Source organism: Mercenaria mercenaria, chromosome 12 (genome assembly GCF_021730395.1).
Source record: "Mercenaria mercenaria strain notata chromosome 12, MADL_Memer_1, whole genome shotgun sequence".
Classification (NCBI taxonomy): domain Eukaryota; kingdom Metazoa; phylum Mollusca; class Bivalvia; order Venerida; family Veneridae; genus Mercenaria; species Mercenaria mercenaria.
Window position 1 is genome coordinate 45170876 of NC_069372.1, and position 14808 is coordinate 45185683.

The 14808-nt window shown below is 38.0% G+C and overlaps 1 protein-coding gene across 3 annotated transcripts in view; it reads right to left on the minus strand.

Annotated features, from left to right (window-relative positions):
* LOC123533318 (beta-adrenergic receptor kinase 2-like) overlaps positions 1-14808 on the minus strand; it is a 179856-nt gene that overhangs the window by 11957 nt on the left and 153091 nt on the right. For all 3 annotated transcript variants that reach the window (XM_053519939.1, XM_053519938.1, XM_053519937.1), the window contains 5 exons: positions 13466-13566; positions 11847-12009; positions 3221-3383; positions 2289-2443; positions 1522-1638 (listed from right to left, as the gene is read on the minus strand). In XM_053519939.1, the coding sequence (XP_053375914.1) occupies positions 1522-1638; positions 2289-2443; positions 3221-3383; positions 11847-12009; positions 13466-13566 (699 nt within the window). The remainder of the gene's footprint in view (positions 1-1521; positions 1639-2288; positions 2444-3220; positions 3384-11846; positions 12010-13465; positions 13567-14808) is intronic.

Sequence of the window (14808 nt, forward strand, 5' to 3'; positions counted from 1 at the left end):
TTATACCAAACAAAGACCAATTTATTTTAATCGATATATAACCTTACATGTATCATTACTTCCCCTTAAATATGGAGTTTATGCCCTTGTCACTTTTAAGCTTCAGATAATCCAAGTCTAAGAAAGGTAAAAGAACCTTTACTTTAATGTCTAAATGGACACTGGAAGAAACTCGATAACAACATTAACATTATCCCTGGAATAGATTAATACCTCAGTTACACCCCGCTGTCAAAGGAAATAAAAACAGTCATGCTAGTGGACACATTTTGTGTAAGTCCAAGGATCCTTCACTTTACAAAGCTTTGACTACACCTTGTGGTGATCATGTGTCAAGTTTCATTGCAATCCATTCAAATGTGTTGGCTCTTCTGTACACCACAAATATCTCACAGTGGACCTGATGACCAACCGTAAAATAATAGGTATATACCTCACTTTAAATATACAATTAACAAAAGCGTGTCTGTAAAACACATATGCTTCATAGGAAGGCCTCCACAGAAGACTTGTTACTGTAAAAGCAGAAATTTTCACGAGGGTTTAAATTTCGCTATATTTGTGAGGCCCCACATACTGCGAAAAACTAATCCTTGCATAAAAATTCACCATTAGTATAATTGTAATTCAAGTAGGATACCACTTGTACAATTTCGCGAATATTTAACTTTGCAAACATACTCAAAATTTCAAATTTTGACCAAGCAAAAATATGTGCTTTTATTATCATTCTAAAGTTAATCATTACTTTCACTCTGACCTATTAACCCAAAAAACAGTATTGCTCATCTACTGACCAGAGACAATCTTGCTACATACTGTGACCTTGACCTTTGACTTACTGACCAAAAAGCAACATTTATTAACCACAAGTAATCATCCTAAGCCAAACCTCTCCTAGCTATTGGTCCAAAACCATTTTAAGTTTTGTGGTCACTGTGACCTTGACCTCCCTTATAATAGAAGTAGACTACTAACAATAGAAAAATAACTGGGCTACTGACATCAGAAAACGATCTGTGTTATCTTCTGACAACACTATGGCTACTGAAGGTCCAAGCTGAAATGAACGAAGTCTAAAAGGCAACAGTGACCTTGACCCCTAATAATAATGTGTCATCTACTGCCCACAATCAATCATCCTATGAAGTTGAACAAGTAGATAAAAGTGTTCTTCAGTAGAATGATAGGAAAACCAAACTGTCTACAGATAGACAACAGTTCCACATAAGCAAAACAGTGGAGGGGGATATAAATATAATTATGAGCCACATCATGAGAAAAACAACACAGTGCATTTGCGACCAGCATGGATCCAGACCAGCCTGTGCATCTGCGCAGTCTGGTCAGGATCCAGGCTGTTCGCTAACAGTTTCTCTAATTGCAATAGGCTTTGAAAACGAACAGCATGGATCCTGACCAGACTGCGCATGGTCTGCATCCATGCTGGTCGCAAATGCACTACGTTGGTTTTCTCATGGTGCGCCTCAATTATAAACATAATGAAACTGAAATGTTTACCGGTGAGGTAATAGCTAGTTTCTGTTCGTTTTTCAAAACAAGCACAATACAATTGTCTGTTTTGTTGATTTTCTGGAATTCTGGGTAAATTTCCTTGATATCAAGCATGGATACCAGCTGAAATGTGAAAAACATGAAAAACTTAAAAAGACATGGAAAACGTGAAAAGTTTCTTTTGAAATAACAACAAAAATAAATGAAACTGAATTGTCCTGCAACAGATTATGCATTACATTAGAATTCTACATCCAATTCAGTGCTAAAGACTTAAAGCTAGCAAATTCAGAAACCTCTGTCATACTAGCTGACAAAATGGTTATCAATGAAATGGATTCAAAATAAAATAAAATTAATAACAGTAACCCTTCTTTCTTTATCTTTCACTTTCTAAAACTTGAAATAAACAAAAAAAAATTCCCTATCTACCCCCGAATCACAAAATATCATGCCAATAAATTAACTAATTTTATCTTAGTATTGTCCATTTTAATCGACCTGGTGGGGCAGAGTTTTGCGACGGTCCACCACATTATTGTGCAGGATATGTAGTATATTCAGCAACCTGATTTCTTATTCAGTGGCCATCTACTTTACATTGTAACCAATGTAGCGTTGAAATTTAGTCGTTGGTTACGGAATTAAACAATTATATTGCTCTACCTATTTTGCTCGTTTTTTGAGATACCATTATTTGCATAAGTCAGCAATTAACTCCACCCCGCAAAGTCAAATAAAACGCACAATACTATAACTTAACAAACAACAACCTCCACGCCTTTCCCTCGCACCACCTGTCCGTCTCGGTTTTTGTGGTAAAATTCTAGTCTGTTGGGGTATAGTTTCAAATGTTTCTTCTGCCACGTCTGTAAAAATGGTCCACCAAGTTTCAAAACCTCACCTTCGACTATACAATCTGTAGGACCTACAACGAAGAAGAAACAACTGTTTAATCATTTACTGACATATACATAACTGTCGACAACACTTCTTACTGATTTTACACATAAAAGTTGTTTTTTCAAAATCAGTATATACCATATTTTGCAAGAATACAGAGTTGAAGATTCTGATTTTTTATTACAGTGTATGACAACGATCTTAGTTTGTTTCAATTTTCTTTCCACATAAATTTTATCGTTTAAATTTGTAAATTCTAGACATTTTAGCATATTTGTGTGAAATTGGTTTGAAGTCGTAAAATTAGTAAATTTACATAACGTTACTGTATTTTAAAACATTATAAAAATATATTGTTCTAAGCATAGGCTAAATTTTAAAAAGAATAATTTCAGTAATTTTTAAGATGTATTGACAAAATCACAAATGACAATTAAGTGCAAGCGAGTTAAGTTCCAGGCCTTACTTGCATATCACTGCTATGCAGTACATACGGAAAAAAAATGTTGTGTGTCTTTGTAAGCCTCTTTGACTCATGCTTGTGACCATACTCCTGTGCTAGACCTAATTAAAAGCCCACTTGCTTAGCTCAGATCTAAGGATTTTGTGGTTGTGAGTTTGATCCCCGGGTGGGGCGTATGTTCTCCATGACAATTTGATACATGACATTGTGTCTGATATCATTCGTCCTCCACCTCTGATTCATGTGGGGAAGTTGGCAGTTACCTGCAGAGAACAGGTTCAGATTCCAGGAGTACTGGTTAGAGAGAGAAAGAGGGGGAGAGAGGAGAGAGAGACCAACCATCTTCCAATTCATCTATTCTTGGTTTCTGTTTTTTCTTCTGTTCAATTTTATCAGTTTCTGTGTTGATTGCATCAAACACGGTCTCTGCAACTTCCTGCTGCCAACGCTCCGAAACAACCATAGGAAAATTTTTGTATAGTTCTTGATCTGCCTCTGTTAACTAAAACAAAACAAAGAGAAATTTTTGTACAGTTTTTCTCAGTTAATTGAAAACAAGCAACAATAAGGAATGTTTTATAAATCTTGACTGAAAAATTCAAAACACAGTGCAAATCCAAGAGGTGTAAATATCTTTCAATTTAATGAAAAACTACCATTTGTATTAAATTTTACATTTGAAGGAAAAATGCCACTTTGTGCATTCTATTCAAAATTAAGTGTTGTGCATGTTGCAAAAGAAATATAAAACAACTTTTTAAGATAAGCACAACATAAAGTTGGACAGACATGCGGATGTTCTTATCAATGAACATTTACTGAGTATTTCTTTTATTAAACAGAAAGTAGCGTCAAGCAGTGTGGAAAGAATAGAACTTTCTGTTACCTATAGTCTTCAATACTAAACAAATGTCCTTTCGTTGTCTCAGACAAGACATATATCAGAAAGAACAGACAGACAACAGCAAATCTGTGTGCCCCAATGGAGGGAGAAGAAGGGGTGTGGGGGTTAGTGGGCACAAAATGATTTTTGTCACTAGCTCCAAAATTCTTTTGACACTTTAAGACTTTATCACTTTGTCAAGACTGGAAGCAAGCCTCTACTGTGTTTATTGTTGTAGGTTTACTAATGTAAATTGTTACTACCTCATTTCAATCATAGGAAATACGTAACTTCTGTAAGTTTAACCCTTATCATGCTAGACACGATTGATTCTGCCTTTGCGACAAGTGTAGATCATGATCAGACTGCACATTCATGCAGTCTGACCATGATCTACACTGTTTGCCATTCAGTCAGTATCTTTTAGGTATGCATCCCTTTCAACAATTAATTGTACTGTCCAAATTGAAAGATGGGTAAGTTCATTATAGAAATTTAGCTGGGTAAGGGTTAAACCTATCCATTAACTGCTGATTATATTGCATCAACACGTTTTTTTTAGATTTTCAAAAAATAAATACTGAAAAACAGGCAGATAAAAACAAGCACAAAAGATGATAAAGAAATCTAAGAAGCCTGCATTCTATGAAACAACCTAAAAATAAGCTATCACATGCATCCCTACAAAAAAAAACAACACGAAATACAATAAATTTAATGGAAAAGCAAAATCTATCCTCAGAATAACAAAGTTACGTAAATACAGTCAATTTTACCGTTTGTTTAATGAAAATTTACATGCTTAACGAAAATTTACTTCCGTTCAACAAAAAGTAGACATGACATTTCGAAATTTGCACGAAAGATGCTGCAATTATTCCTAATGATTTTTCATTTTTGCCTCCATCTTCCTTGTGTCATATTACAACAAGAAAATAATTATTTCTCAGTCGAACATAAAACCGCCAGTGACATAAACTACTGTATTATAAACAGGCAGACAGGTTTTCATTTTTATGTTTCTTAATTTTGATGGCTCATAATGTCTGCAACCACTTTTGTTACTTACAAGTTCCTTAAATCTTATTTCTGAGAATTGTTTTCTCTAATACTTCATTAAAGCAGTAGGAAGTTTTATAAAATCCATTGTCTTTGATTAGGCCACTTTATGGCCTTAATTGTGTGTGTATTTTTTTCTTTTAACATCATAGGTCATAAGGCATCTACATCTTTTGAAGGTGGAGGAAGAGCATGATTCCCTCATGGCAAGCAGGCACATGAAAGAATTCTACACCCTAGGCCAGGTTCCAGCCTGTGACAATAAGGGGCAAGTGATCCGAAACCAGTGACATTAATCACTCACTCATGGAGACTCCCTTAATGGTGAAGGAAAAGGCACTGGCAGGCACCAGGGTAGACCCTCTAAACTTCTGCAAGCCAGCTATATTAATTTACTCACATATGGTAAGACTGGTCTTGACAGACAGACAAAACTAATAATGAATTTTTGCGGCAACCACAAAGACTAACTTCAATTGGCTAGAGCAGGAAGAATCTTGATAAGACAGATCAGGGCCTGTTTCCAAGCATAAATTTGAAATCAACCAATGACCAGTCTGAACTGGGGGACTGGTTTCTATACTCAGTGTTATAACTCTGACCCAGACAAAACTGAATCAAACAGACAGAAATATTCATATTATGATCACGCTTTGGACCAATAATAGAAAGTCAAAGAAAATATGAGCCGTGCCATGGGAAAACCAACATAGTGGGTGTGCGACCAGCATGGATCCAGACCAGCCTGCGCATCTGCGCAGTCTGGTCAGGCTCCATGCTGTTCGCTTTTAAAGCCTATTGGAATTGGAGTAACTGTTAGCGAACAGCATGGATCCTGACCAGACTGCGCGGATGCGCAGGCTGGTCTGGATCCATGCTGGTCGCAAACCCACTATGTTGGTTTTCCCATGGCACGGCTCATATGTTAAATCGAACTTTCCTTCAGAACAAAGATTAAGGATGTAGTATACCTTGCCACCAGAGAGGGGTGGTTATAATTCATGTAATTAAATGCATTAGCTGCTTAAAATCTTACCATTATAATGCTAACAAGAGGGTCATGATGACCCTGAATCGCTCACCTTAGTAATATGAGCCACGTGTTTCAAATGGCAAACTGACACTAAAATATTAGAAAGTAGGTCAGTAGGTCAAATTCATGGTCACTGAAAGACAGTTTTAAGATTGGTGTGCAAAACTGTAAACTGTACATGTCATATAAATTTCAAGACTGTATCTTGAAAAACAAGAAGTAGGTCAGTAGGTCGAGGTCACAGTCAAGTGATCCCTAATCGCTTGGGTCATTAGGTAATTATAATTAAACAGTCTAGGAAATATGACCTTATAATTTTTGAAGTCATTTTTTTCTATATAAATCATAATTATAACAAGTGACCCCCAGGGCAGGGCCTCTCTTCACCCCTGGGGCATAATTTGAACAAACTTGTTAGAGATCAACCAGGCAATGTTACACACCAAATATCAAATGCCTAGGCCTTGAACTTTCAAATGAGAAGATCTTTAATTTTTTTCCTATATGAGTCTATGTTAAATTTGGTACCCCCAGGGCAGGGCCTCTTTTCACCCTAGGGACATAATTTGAACAATTTTGGTAGAGAAACACTAGGAAAGGCAACATACTTAATATCAAAAGCCTAGGCCTTGCAGTTTCAGGCAAAAAAAAAATTTTAAGTTTTTTTCCTATATATAAGTCTATGTAAAACATGAGACCCCCCCCCCCCCAAGGGCGGGGCCTCTTTTCAACCCAGGAGCATAATTTGAACAATTTTGGTAGAGGACCACAAGGCAATGCTACATACAAAATATCAAAGGCCTAAGTCATGTGGTTTTAGACAAGAAGATTTTTTTGAAGCTTTTTACTATATAAGTCTATGTAAAACTTGTGACCCTAAGGAGGGGGCCTCTTTTCACCCCAGGGGCACAATTTGAACAATCTTAATACAGGACCATAAGATGATGTCATATGCCAAATATCAAGACTCTAAGCCTTAAGGTTTTGGACAAGAAGATTTTTAAAGGTTTTCCTTTCGGTTGCCATGGCAACCAGAGTTCCGCATGGAATTGAATTCTTTGAAAAATTTTGAAAGGGGACCACCCAAGGATCATTTCTGTGAAGTCTGGTGTAATTCTGCCCAGTGGTTTTCAAGAAGAAGATTTTTTTAGAAAATGTTGACGGATGGACGACGGAGGACTGACGACAGACGACGGACACTGAGCGGTCACAAAAGCTCACCATGAGCCTTTGACTCAGGTGAGCTAAAAATCATATAAGCTATAACTTTTGTGAGGTTACTGACACATAGCGTCATGATGTTAATTCTAATGCAACAACAGCTTGTAGAACACAAAATGCCACACCCCCCCTCTTGATGCATTCAGTAATTGCACAATGAACAGAAATTATTTGGTCACTGTCCACAAAAGTTCTACTGTTCTGGGTCAATGTGACCTTGACCTAATGACGTCAAAATCAACAGGGTCATCTACTGGTCATGGTCAACCTCCCTATAAACTTTCGTGATCCTAGGCCCAAGGGTTCTCAAGTTAACGTCCGGAAACGGTTTAACTGTTCAAGGTAAATGTGACCTGGGCCTTTGGCCTACTGACCTCAAATCAATAGGGGTCATCTGCTGGTCATGACCAACGTCCATATCAACTTTCAAGACCCTAAGCCAAAGAATTCTTGAGTTATCATTCAAAAACCGTTTAACTGTTCCGGGTCACTGTGACCTTAACCTTTGACTTACTGACCTCAAAATCAATAGGGATCATCCGCTAATCATGATCAACCTCTCTATCAAGTTTCGTGATGATCCTAGGCCAAAGAGTTCTCAAGTTATCGTCCAGAAACAGTTTAACTGTTCTGGATTACTGTGTTCTTGACATTCAACCAACCGATCTCAAAATCAATTGGGGTCATCTGCTGGTCACGGTCAACCTCCCTATCAACTGCCATGCTCCTAGGCCCAAGCATTCTTGAGTTATCATCCATAAACCATTTAACTGTTCCGGATCATTGAGACCTTGACCTTTGACCTACTGACCTCAAAATCTATAGGATTCATCTGTCGGTCATTACCAACCTCCTTATCAACTTATCAACTTTCATAATCCTAGGCCAAAGTGTTCTTATCATCCGGAAACCATTTAACTGTTCCGGGTCACTGTGACCTTGACCTTTGACTTACTGACCTCAAAATCAATAGAGGTCATCTGCTAGTTATGATCAACCTCCCTATCAACTTTCATGATCCTAGGCCCATGTGTTCTTGAGTTATCATCAGGAAACGGAGTGGCCTACATACAGAGCGACCGACCGACATCTGCAAAACAATATACCCCTCCTTCTTCGAAGGGGTGCATAATAACTTATTATATGGTTTCTGCTTTAACTTATTTATTTCATTATCCATTTAGCATCAAATCAGAGACAGGTGTATGTAATCATTCAGAAGACTGAATATACAAACACGTTTAGTTTGTCATAACATTTTGCTTCCGGTTGAATATGCAAACATCAAAATTCTATGTTATACTACTTCCTTAACTCTGCTGGGTCCAATTGCAAATTGTCATGAAATATCTTCAAAAAGACAATTTCTGCTTGTAGCATAACAATACTTTCTATATAGATAACACAGCTTCAATTAAAGCACAAGCTTATTGAAATAGCGTGACAGCAAACATTAATTTGAGAGCCAATGATCAGAAATTTCTGGAAAAATAAATATCAGGAGTTAGTATTTCATGAGAACAGCATTAAGGTCAGGGAGAATGTATATCATATATAAATACAGGATGACATAACAACAGGATGAAAGTGACATAACCATAGGATTGGAGTGACATAACAATGGGATGGGATGGCAGGGACATAAAAACATGATAGGAGTGTCAGTGACACAGTAACAGGATGGGAGGGACATAACCATAGGATGGGAGTGACATAACCATGGGATAGGAGTGACAAAACCATAGGATGAGAGTGAAATAATAATAGGATGGAAGTGACATAACAATAGGATGGGAGTGACATATCAATGGGGTTGGAGTGACATAACCATAGGATGAGAGTGTCATAACCATAGGATGGGAGTGACATAACAATAGGATGGGATCCGATGGGAGTGACATAACCATGGGATAGGAGTGACATAACCATAGGATGAGAGTGACATAACAATAGGATGGTAGTGACATAACCATTGGATAGGAGCTTCATAACCATACGATGATAGTAAAATAACAATAGGATGGGAGTGACATAACCATAGGACTGGAGTGACATAACCATAGGATGGGAGGGACATAACGATGAGATGGGAGTGACATTACCATAGGACTATAGTGACATAACGATAGGATGGGAGTGACATAACCATCCTTAACCATAGGATGGAAGTGACATAACCATAGGATGGGACTGACATAACAATGGGATTAGAGTGACATAACCATAGGATGAGAGTGTAATAATAGGGTAGGAGTGACATAATCATAGGATGGGAGTGACAAAACCATAGGATGGGAGTGACATAACCACGGGATAGGAGTGACAAAACCATAGGATGGGAGTGACATAATAATAGGATGGGAGTGACATAACCATAGGATGGGAGTGACATAACAATGGGATTGGAGTGACATAACCATAGGATGAGAGTGACATAACCATAGGATGGGAGTGACATAACAATAGGATGGGATCCGATGGGAGTGACATAACCATGGGATAGGAGTGACATAACCATAGGATGAGAGTGACATAACAATAGGATGGTAGTGACATAACCATTGGATAGGAGCTTCATAACCATAAGATGATAGTAAAATAACAATAGGATGGGAGTGACATAACCATAGGACTGGAGTGACATAACCATAGGATGGGAGGGACTTAACGATAAGATGGGAGTGACATTACCATAGGACTATAGTGACATAACGATAGGATGGGGGTGACATAACCATCCTTAACCATAGGATGGAAGTGACATAACCATAGGATGAGAGTGTAATAATAGGGTAGGAGTGACATAATCATAGGATGGGAGTGACATAACAATAGGATGGGAGTGACCTAACAAGGGGATGGTCAAGAGAGCTGTCAGAAGGACAACAGGCTTTATTTCTTTGAAATATTTGCCAACAGAGAAGAGGAATAAACAGAAGATGTGAAAGGAAATCATATACATCTTTTTCATTTTTCATTCAGGTGGGCAAGTCAGGACAAACAAGAGCTGTCACTAATGGTGACAAATGCCCCTGCAGCGCCTTGACCTTTGACCTGGTGACCCCAAAGTCAGTAGGGGTCGTGTACTCAATAAGTACTATCAGCATGTGAAGTTTGAAGGTCCTGGGTGAAGTGGTTTGCATGTAAAGTGCCTTCATGCAAAAAGTTAACACTGGTCCCTGTGACCTTGACCTTTGACCTGGTGACCCCAAAGTCAGTAGGGTTGGTGTACTCAAAGTACTATCAGCATGTAAAGTTTGAAGGTCCTGGGTGAAGTGGTTCGCGAGTAAAGTGCCTTCATGCAAAAAGTTAATGTTAGCCCGTGACCTTGACCTTTGACCCGGTGACCCCAAAGTCAGTAAGAGTGGTGTACTCAAAAAGTACTATCAGCATGTGAAGTTTGAAGGTCCTGGGTGCAGTGGTTCGTGAATAAAGTGCCTTCATGCAAAAAGTTAACGTTGGCCCCTGTGACCTTGACCTTTGACCTGGTGACCCCAAAGTCAGTAGGGGTGGTATACTCAATAAGTACTATCAGCATGTGAAGTTTGAAGGTCCTGGGTGCAGTGGTCCGCGAGTAAAGTGCCTTCATGCAAAAAGTTAACGTTGTGACGAACGAACTAACGGACGGACAGTTGAAAACTAATATGCCTCCCTTTGGGGGGCATAAAAAAGACAACAATGCCCTAAAACCTAAGCCACTTGCACTTTGGGATACCTGACCACCCTAAACCAAAATATGCCTGCCTCTTAACAGGGCTATTCACACATATAATGGCAGTTAAAAAGAGTTTTTTTAAATTGAGAACTCTGCCATAAAATCACAGCATAAGACCACTGCATATAAATGAAATTCACATGACAACAAGAGGTAAATCACATGACAGTATGAAGCAAATCACATCAGACAACAGTACAGTAGCATCTGAATAGCATTCATTTAAAATTTTGACGCAAACCACATGACAGCAGAAGGCAAATCATGTCACATGACAGTTGCATGTAAATAACATTCACATAACAGAAGAAGGCAAATTAAATAACAGTTTCAAGACAAATTACAAGGAAATTAGAAACAAATGACATCACATCACAGTATCATGTGAATGAAATTAACATGATATAATGAGGCAACTACATATCACATGACTGTAGGAAGCAAAAGAAAAAAAAAAAAAAAAAAAAAAAACAGTAACATGACAACAGAAAATAATGTGACGATATCTGAATGATAAAAGGAGGCAAATCACATGACAGAAGGATGTAAATCTTATTTTCCAAACAATGATCATCAGGTATCCAAAAATGATCATCAGGTATCCACACAATGATTATCAGATATCTACACAGTGATCATCATCAGGTATCCACATAATTATCATCATTAGGTATCCACACAATGATCATTAACTATCCACACAGTGATAATAATCAGGTTTTCACACAATGATCATCATCAGGTATCCACACAATGATCATCATCAGGCATCCACACAATTATCATCATCAGGTAACCACACAATGATCATCATCAGGTAACCACACAATGATCATCAGGTATCCACACAATGATCATGAAATATCCACACAGTGATAAGGTATCACACAATTGTCATCAGGTAACCACACAATGATCATCATCAGGTAACCACACAATGATCATCAGGTATCCACACAATGATCATGAAATATCCACACAGTGATAAGGTATCACACAATTGTCATCAGGTAACCACACAATGACCATAATGTATCCACACAATGATACTTACTTTAATTCCTTTTGTATCTTCCTCATCAAATGAGCCAATATCAAATGCGTCTGCAGCATTCACCTCACCTCGTGGGGGTATCAATGGTGGGGGATATTTTTGCAAGTAGACCTGATTCCAGTCTATTGACTTGAAAAATGGGTGTTCTTTCACCTCTTGAGCTCTGCAACAATCAAAATTGTATTTTCGGGAATAAGCCCTAACATTGGTTTTTGTACAGTGTGCTCATTATATGTAAATGGAAGACATATACATATCAAAACAAAGTAAAAAAAACAACAAAAAAAAACAAAAGAGCCACATTCAGGAACACAGTGAGGCACTGCCTTGAAGGTCAGTGGCAAAGACATCGCCTGGGAGCTTAAACTGATTGAAGGCACGCAAACCATGAACCTTATATAATGAAAGTTCTCTAAGTAGTTGCTAGTATCTTGTGGCATCTTAGATTACTTTCAGTATCATCAGTAATAAAGTAATCTTTTTCTTTACACAAAAATAATGTCCATCATTTATCAATGCCACAGTTATATGATAACATATGACACTGGGTGCATTTCTACAAATGTCAAATCTAACCATAAAGTTTTCCCCAATACTATTTGCCTAATTACATTTACATACTTATTTCCAACTCGACTCAAATATGACGCAATTCTAAGAAAGTGCACACAATGATAGCCAGAGGAATTAAGTCTATATTATTTTCTTTGTGGCTAGACAGAGAATAATAAATCAAAGTAGGGTCAAATATCAAGTATGCATAAAAAAATTGGTACACATGGTAATTTATACAAATGAGCCGCGCCATGAGAAAACCAACATAGTGGCTTTGCGACCAGCATGGATCCAGACCAGCCTGCGCATCCGCGCATTCTGGTCAGGATCCATGCTGTTCGCTTATGGTTTCTCTAATTGCCACAGGCTTTGAAAGCGAACAGCATGGATCCTAACCAGACTGCGCGGATGCGCAGGCTGGTCTGAATCCATGCTGGTCGCAAAGCCACTATGTTGGTTTTCTCATGGCATGGCTCAAATATCCATTATCACGTTTTTTAGTTCGGTAATAACATTCAACCTAATTTTCGGAAAAGGGGAAAAATGTAGTCACTTAATTATGTATACAGCAGAGAAATACTGAATACTTAATGTTTAGCAGTATATCACTAAACCACAAGAATATTTCGTAAACCAATAACATATTTACAAACAATTTACCTATCCAGTACAATCCACCTGACCAGATACTTAAAATTGTTTCAAAAAGTTATCCATCTTTAAAAATGAATGCTATTAGTAAAGAAACGAAAGTAAATGTATGTTTGAAAACTACTATACACCTAATTACGTGAAATTTCATTGACATTATAGCAAATGCATCATAATAAAGATACAATGTATGTAACAGCCTTTTTTTTAAAGGTGCCGACTGCCCGAAAGTTTGGCCCCTTTGTGCAGTCCTTTTCTTGAATTCAAGACTCCTGCGAAAATGATCCAATTTACAGCTTATAGTTAAGCACCAATCAGGATTGGTTAACCATCAGTAGATGCCGGGGGCATAAAAATGGTAATAAACTGACCTGACCTCAAACAAAGAAACAATTTCTCAAAAAATACATTACCCTCTCCCTTGACATCCTAGTCGTTCCTCTACATCACGTCGTAACAATCCTTCGAGCAACGATTTCATCTCGGGTGACATCGAGTCTGGGAGATCAACATTCTGTGTCAGTAAACAGAAAGTATAAGATATTTGAAACATTATTAATTATAACATGAAGTAAAAGATACTTCAAAATGAAACAACTTAAAATGAAACTAGATGCCCACGGGCAACATGTCGAGCCCGCCAGCTGTCAAAAGGACTGGGAGTTGCACATGACACTCCTTGTCTCATTGAGGCAAACATTTATGCCAAATAAAAAAGAGATTGCAAAAAATTACAATGTAAGTTATTTAAAGTAACAACAAAGGGACGTAAATCTTAAAAAAAAAAAAAAAATTCTAAGTCCAAACAAAAATCCTCACCAGTAGGGATAGGTCAAAATACACCTGAAAATTGGATGTAACATGCATGTTGTACTACAGAAAAGTGGTCTTGATTTTTCCCTACAACCAGTTATAAAAAAGTTACGAATATAAGCTATTTATAGTAACAACAAAGGAAACTAATTCTAGGGTCTTGCGCATGACACTCCGTCTCATGATGATGAACAATTGTGCCAAGATACATAAAAATCCCTCTATGCATCAAAAAGAAATGCTCCAGACAAAGTAATTCTTGTATCTGACTTTTGACCTCTAAGTGTGACCTTGACCTTAGACCTAGGGACCTGGTTCTTGCGCATGAACTCCGTCTCATAGTGGTGAACATTTGTGCCAGGTTAAATCAAAATCCCTCCATGCACGAAGAAGAAATGCTCCGGACAAAGTTGTCATTCTTGTATCCTTTGACCTCTAAGTGTGACCTTGACCTTAGACCTAGGGACCTGGTTCTTGCGCATGACACTCCACCTCATGATGGTGAACAATTGTGTCAAGTTACATAAAAATCTCTCCATGCAGGAAGAAGAAATGCTCCGGACAGTCATTTTTGAATTTGACCTTTGACCTGTAACTGTGACCTTGACCTTTGGGATAGTAACCTGGGGTTTGCGCCTGACACTCCGTCTCACTGAGGTTAACATTCATGCCAAATATAAACAAGACTGCTCCATGCATGTCAAAGTTATGGTCCGGACAAACAAATTCGGACGCACGCACGCATAGACGCACATACACCGAACAGCCATTTGGACAACTATGTCTTTGCTTCCGCAAGCGGGCTCAACAAAAAAATGAGCTCTCACTATATGTGACAAATACCTGCAGACGCTATTTCAAAACAGAAAAAGTCAAATGTTGTGACCACGACCTTTGACCTTCATGTGTGTGACCTTAACCTTGCACTTAGTGACTAGGTTTG